At 39.0% G+C, this 7,096-nt stretch overlaps 1 protein-coding gene across 1 annotated transcript in view; it reads left to right on the top strand.

Moving 5' to 3' along the window:
• Positions 1-7,096, top strand: part of ANKFN1 (ankyrin repeat and fibronectin type III domain containing 1) — a 319,561-nt gene that overhangs the window by 253,670 nt on the left and 58,795 nt on the right. The window contains exon 10 of the mRNA XM_046677042.1: positions 3,078-3,185. Within this exon, the coding sequence (XP_046532998.1) occupies positions 3,078-3,185 (108 nt within the window). The remainder of the gene's footprint in view (positions 1-3,077; positions 3,186-7,096) is intronic.

The raw sequence follows: 7,096 nt of genomic DNA, 5'->3' as shown, positions 1-7,096 counted from the left end.
ACAAGAACAGTTGTCCAGGACTCGGAAGAGTCACTTACTACTTAGTAATTAACATAGCAAATGGCAACGTTTTCTAAAACAGCACATTTGATTAGTAGAGCTTTCTGGCAAAGAACTAAAATCCAAACATGTCATTATAGTTGGTTCAGACATGCCATATCACTTGGAAAGAACAATATAAAAACATTCTGGTTCTATTTATAAACAGAGTATGACATTGTGATGTAACATATATCAGTATTCAAATATTTACTAGAAGACAATGTATTCTAACATGACAGAGTAATTGGAAATTTGGTAATATGTTCCAGTAAGCTATAAAACTTTTTTTTATATTTTTACAAAAGGCCTTAATGTGTTTTTATAGACTTATGTTATATAGTATGGTACATAATAAGAGAAAAGGACCCAGACGGGCTTGTCTGAGTTACGATCAGAAAAGTCCTGATATCACCAGTGAATGTAAGCTCTGCATTGTGTTGCAACTGAAGTATCTCATTACCAGAACAGTGAACTGTATTATGTGGCACAATCTGCTCTTTTCTTACCACACTAAGTTTATTCCTGTCAGATTCCTGATTTCTTAATATATTTTCAATTTTCTCCCTCATCCCTAAAGTCTCCTATTTTATGTAGTCCTCAGAACCTTCCAAATATGTCTGAGAAAAACTCATTCTTTCCAAAAACCTTGGCATCGTGTCCAGTGCTCACTTGGGCTGCAATTTAGCATTAGCAATTTTCTAACGTATCATAAAGTCATCAGCTCAAGCCCGCCTCTGATGTAACAGGGTTCAGCTGAAAGAGCCAGGTCCATTTCATCTCCCCTTGCATTGACGGCAGTATTCACACTCATTAGAATGTATTAGCATATTCAAGGCCACACAATAATTCAGCCACCAGAAGTTTTACTCAAGCAAACAATGTTGCTCATGTTTTCATGGGCACTTCAGATGCACTCATCCAACTACAAGAAAAAACTCATGGCCTTTGGGAATCCCTGAAAGCAACATTTATTTTCACTGTGCCCAGATACCAGGGACACTACAGATATTATAAGAGCCACCTGGAGTTTGTTTCCTCAAACATTTCCAAATTTCCCAGTAAAAGACCTTTGCTAGCCCATTGTGCCTGAACACCATCATGCTTCTAGTCACAATGTCTCACCAACATTTAATGAATGTCTCCTACGTGCCCAGATGGTGCTGTACTTACATTATTCCTTTGAAACCTCAAATAATCTAAAAAGAGATTCAAAAACTCAATTTACAGAGAAGAAACCTGAGGCAAAGAGAAATTAAGTCACAGTTCCTGCCCACAAGGAACAGAGTCTACAGAAGGTAGCTATGCCAATTCCCTGTCTCCAGAGTTGACCACAACTAAAGCCACAGCACACAGACTCCAACCAAGCTCTGACCCTCCTTCCCAAAAGAAAAAAACCAAAAACATGTCCAGGATGTAAGGAAATGAGCACTATATGGAGGGTCATGAGACTATGTTATAATCCTGGCTATGCCATCAACAAGCTGAGTAATATAGAACTGGAATGGTTATTGCTGAGCCTCAGTCTTCTGAGAGGTAAAACAGAGAAGGGTACATGAGGGAGGGTGGGAAGGAGGAAGGATCAGAAAATCTCCAAGGCCACCTTCTTCACAGGGAATCATCTGATAGGGTAAGAAGTGATGTTTTCATACTCACTGCTCAGGGAGTTAACTTTCCATCAATGAAATCCCTTCTTTTTGAGTTATTTACAGAATGCCTGCCATGTCACGTTGTGCTGGATACCTAACATACCTCTCCTTTAACCCTCACAAAAATCCTGCAAGGTAGATTCTATGTTCCTTTTTCATATTGCAGAGTAGTGACCTTGTCAGTGTAAATAACTTGCCTTATCTAGGAAGCAGAAGAGCCAGGATTCACACCCAGGTTTATCTGACTCCAGAACCTGTTTTCTTTCTAACTGTGCTGTACTACTTGGCCTTGGATGGACCAATGTGGAATGCTTTTACCTAACTTTAACTGTCATGGCATCTGCTTAAGTTTCTAAACAAGGGAGACTCCATATTTTAAAATAAATCTGGAGGGAGGGAATTTGAAACTCATTCAACTAGAATTTAAGCCTCAGATATATTCATGAACCAACTGACTTTTCTAAGAAAAAATGAGTAGCATTTTTAGAGAAAGCATCTCAACCAAGGAGCACTTTAAGTTGTTGCTTTTGAAAGGTTCAGAAAGAAAAACCGGGGGAAAGAAAATAGAGGGAAGAAGGGATGGACTATGAAATGACTGACCTGCTGAAAAAAAAATCCAGAGTTGGAGACAGCAGAATTACAATCTTGACATTAGTCCCATACGGGTTATTACACTTGATATCATTATAGCCAAATGGAATGAAAATAGAAGGGGGAGAAAAATCTCAGTGGGTATTGCAATTTAAATTTGCCATGTAAGCTAATACTGTATATTTAGAGACTGAGCAGACAGGGTGGTTGGTGGCTCAGAGTATGTGCAGGGGTTGCTGTGCCAGCTAACCAAAGCAGACATTCATTAGAGCAAAATGTAGATTTCCATTTCTTGGCATCTGACATGGGCTCTTTCCTTGGAAAGAAATGTCAATTTGGCCAAAAGTGTGAAACCTACAATAAAAGCATTGGGACTGTGGATTTCATCTAGTCTGCACATTCCCACCCGTTTCTTTCCTACTGTGGAAATCCAGCTGAGAATTGGGGTGCTGAGTGTAGAAGCGGAAGGGGAACTGATTAGGACACAGGATGCTGAAAAGGTGGGTAAGGAGCTGGGGAAGAGGAAACTGGACTCCCAAATTCTCTATTTTCTTTTGGCTTCCAATTGCTATTTTCTCTTCCCTAAAACTGCCCAACACAAGAAATCAACCACAATTAATATTTTGCACAGAGCCTTGAACAATGGCAGCTTCCAAACCCTTGGCATTGCCTGCTAGCAGTTCAAGTGCTGGGTACTTATCCACAGAGTCTGTGGGTAGTATGAGCGAAACTGAGGCAGGGTAGGGAAGAGGACTCCTCTGCTTTAAACTTTCCCTGTTTGTTTCTTTTGTTCAACAGACTGGAAAGACTATGACGACAGAGAGCCCAGACACAAGGGACAGAGTGAAGTTTTGGAAGGTCTGCTGCAGCAGGTCCGAGCCCTTCATCAGCATTATAGTTGCCGGGGTAAGGATAAAAATCTGCGCTCGGCCATCAACTGAGGTCTCAGTGGCGCCGGTAATTTTAGCAGTTTCCTAACTGGGTCATACCTTCTCATTCATCAGGGAGAGGGAGATATTAATATTTGTACATCTGGAATCACTTTACAGCACTATCTTGCTTTAACCCTTCAGAAGAGATTTTCCTCTCCTTCCTTCCCTTCCTCTCTTTCTCTCTCACCCTCTCTCCATATGAAGAGTTTGAAAACAAGCACAAGAAAAACAGCAGCTGCCACTGGTTGCCTTCCCTTTGAATTGTCCCTTCACACACTCCTCGGGGCACTGGGTCTTTGGGATATTCACCCTCAAACTTTTCACCTCCAAGGAAAATTTCAGGATCATCCCTAAGGAAGCTGCACCAATTATAACAGCAACAATAATATTAACCTTTGTGTACATTTACAATAAAGTTTACATGCAATTTCACACCCAATATCTCTTTTTCATCCTCATTTTGGCAATTATCACTGAGGCTAGGTGACTTGACCAAGGTCTCAAATACCAGGAAAAGTCAGAATCAAGATACCAGCCTAGGTTTTCTGTCTCCAAGTCCAGTCTTCCTGCCACACCTCATTTTTTTCTCCCACCTTTACATCAGGAATGGGCAATGGACTTTAATCTTCCCCTGTACTACTGCTCAGGAGAAAGCAGAGCATACTTTCTCTAGACCTAGCCAACTACATCCAAAAAATCTCTGAGAAGCTTTTAAAAGTTTCTCTTCTACTTGGGCTGTTCAAATGAGACAGGGTCAGGTTTCTGATCTGTGTAATGATTCGTGGAACAGGCACTTAGTTTTATTTGGAGAATTAAAGCCTCCGTAAAGTTTTCATTTTCCATGCTCCTTCATCCATCAGATCTCCAACTGCATTGCACTCTCTAGATTCAGGGCACTGATTGACCAGTTAGGTAAGAAATCTATGGTTGAAACTAAGAGATGCTAAAGAAATCAATCATATTTAGCATTAGCAAAAAGTTATTCCCTATTACTATACAGCTATGACAACAGAGCCCTTCAGAAATGTTGGCTATAGCTAGGAATGAGGACAAGGGTTTGCAAAAAAAAGTAATGTTCTAATGAGTGGTTCATTAGGAGATGTAAATATACATGGAAGAAGCTTGAGAAGGAAACTCAAGTGAGATTTCATCCCCAGATCTCCAGGAAAACTTTACTCAGACCAGGGCCTTCAACATTCCACATTGACCAAAGTACACTCAGTTCTCAGTTATCTAGGGCCCATTTAACCAGGTCAGGCATTATCTGGGCTCCTTTCTCAACTTCTGCCTTTCCATCATTCTCCTGCCCATTGGTTCCTGTATGGCAGGCAAAGGTAATAAAGCAATTGGATAGATGATTCTTTGCGATTCATAAGCCACTTTGTGTTTGGTCTTTATTGAAGGGGGAAAGCTAAAACTACTCATGAGAATAAGGGATTATTTTTGATATTATCTCAGGATTTAGATTCTTTGCCCATTACTATTGGATTACCATCCAATAATCATGAAATGATTGTCTAGACAGACCAATTATTTCTATGGTTTCTATTCAACTTGTATCATGTACATGCTTTTCCCTCACAGGAATGTAAACACAATATCAGGAAAGATTTAAGTAAGGCAAAAGGTAGAACTTCCCAAAAAGGAAGAATACATTCTATATTGAAATATACTCTGGACACTTAAACAGTACCCAAAGTGTGTTCCAAAAAGCAGTGATTCTATAAGATGCTCAACTGAAAAAAGGTCAAGTAAGTTTGGAAAATTTTACATTATATATTCCTCTTTTAGAAATGTAAAATGGACATTAAAATATTAAAGACTCTAATAAAGAGACATTTTGAATTTGGTTAAGCATTTTCCAAACTTATTTGGCCACTGTAAAACATTTTTCACATAATTAGTGTTCTAAGGCACAAACTTTGGGAAATGCTGACCTTTAATATGCCAGGATAAAAGAAATGACCTCACACAAAAAGGGAATGATTCTAAGATAATTTAACACAAATTGCTCTAAGTCTAAAAGGAAAATTAGGTATTGCATAAAGAAAACTACAAAATTATTATTTAAAATACTCAACTACATTGAGATACTATGTGGTTTATTGGAGATATGAACTTTTAAAATTTTATAATTAGAAAAATAATTATTTCAAATCCCAGTTTTACTACTTACTGTGTGCCCTTGAGAAAAGCATTTAATCTCTCTGAGCCATAGCTTCCCCATTAGAAAAAAATCAGCATAATAGTATCTATCTTTCAGGATCATTATGAGGATTAAATTAGATAATGCATTAAACTCACACGGCATAGTGTTGGCTCTTCACAAACTCTAGCTTATTTTTCTTCCATTGTTCTTCCAGATGAAGAATGGGGTACTCTCCATCCTCAGCACTTTACTGATGTCCTAGAATTAAAGTATAATCGACTCCATAGTAATGAGGCTGGAGTACTCAATAAATTCACAGGATATTCCAAATGCAACAGTAATAAAACAACAAAAAAAAATCCCTTCTCCTACCAAAGCCCTGCATGGGAGGTACCGAAACCCACATTAATTTCTGTATTTTGGCTAAGGTACTGGCCACAGCTAATTTACAAGTTCAGTACTGAGATGGAAATTCAATGGAGATGCTAAGCAGCCTTTATTGTTCACAAGATTAATGCTCTGACATACATAATGAATTATAAAGAAGCCAACTGTGGTCCCCATAGCAGTAACCCTACAAGAGTGAATTTCAGTTATCATCCAAATTTTCAACTAGCAAATATTAATTGAAACAATGTCTACTATGTGTCAGGTGCGAGACATATTAGTATAAATAAAATAAACTCCCTATGCTCAAAGCACTTAAAAGCTAAAGACCTACTGCATTCAGGGTCCAGAAAACCAAGACCTACTGCTCCAGAGCCCAAACTAAGCAGAGACAGAACAGAAGCCATGGTGGTTCTTAGCAGAAAAGTGAGTTTAGACCTTGTATTAGTCAAGATGGGCTGTATCATGCTGCAGTAACCAAAATATTTATTTCTCCTACGTGCTATCGGTCTACCACTGGTCAGCTGAGAGCTGTCCTTCTGTGTTGTCATCATCCTCTTTCTAGAAATATTTGCTAGCACCCATGGCAGAGAGAAAACAAACTCTTGAAGGTCTCATATGGGCAAGACTTTACGTATGTCACTTATGCTCACTTACGTCACTTTATGTATGTCACTTATGCTCATTGGCCAAAACTGGTCACATGGCTTCATGCAACCATAAAGGCTCCAAGCAGTGCAATTCTACCATGTGCCCAGAATATAGGAGACCTGGGGTATTTAACATTTGCCTGGCCCCCTTTCACTACTGGTGGTAGCATTTTATTTTTTCTCTTTTTATTATTTTTTTCTCTTTTCTTTTTTTTTTTTTTTTTTTTGAGGAAAATTAGCCCTGAGCTAACATCTGCTACCAATCCTCCTCTTTTTGCTGAGGAAGTCTGGCCCTAAACTAACATCCGTGCCCATCTTCCTCTGTTTTATGTGGGATGCTGCCACAGCATGACTTAACAAGCAGTGCATAGGTCCACACCAGGGATCCAAACCAGCAAACCCCAGGCTGCCAAAGCAGAATGTGTGAACTTAACCGCTGTGCCACTGGGCCAGCCCTTTATTTTTTATTCTTTTAGTTTAATCTTCATTTTTATTTACATTACATGTGACTATACTCTGAAGTCAGGCTACCTGGGTTCAAATCCAGGGTAGACATTTACTACCTGTGTGACCTTAAGCAAGTTTCCTAACCTCTCCGTATCACTTTACTCGTCTGTAAAATGCAGATAAGAATTACATATACCTGTCAGCCATTGTTTAAGGATTGAATGACTTAATATTGGCAAAACACTTAAAAGA

The sequence above is a fragment of the Equus quagga genome, chromosome 11 (genome assembly GCF_021613505.1).
Source record: "Equus quagga isolate Etosha38 chromosome 11, UCLA_HA_Equagga_1.0, whole genome shotgun sequence".
Lineage (NCBI taxonomy): Eukaryota > Metazoa > Chordata > Mammalia > Perissodactyla > Equidae > Equus > Equus quagga.
Note: the sequence above shows the minus strand (reverse complement) of the source record. Positions and strands in the feature narration are given on the sequence as shown.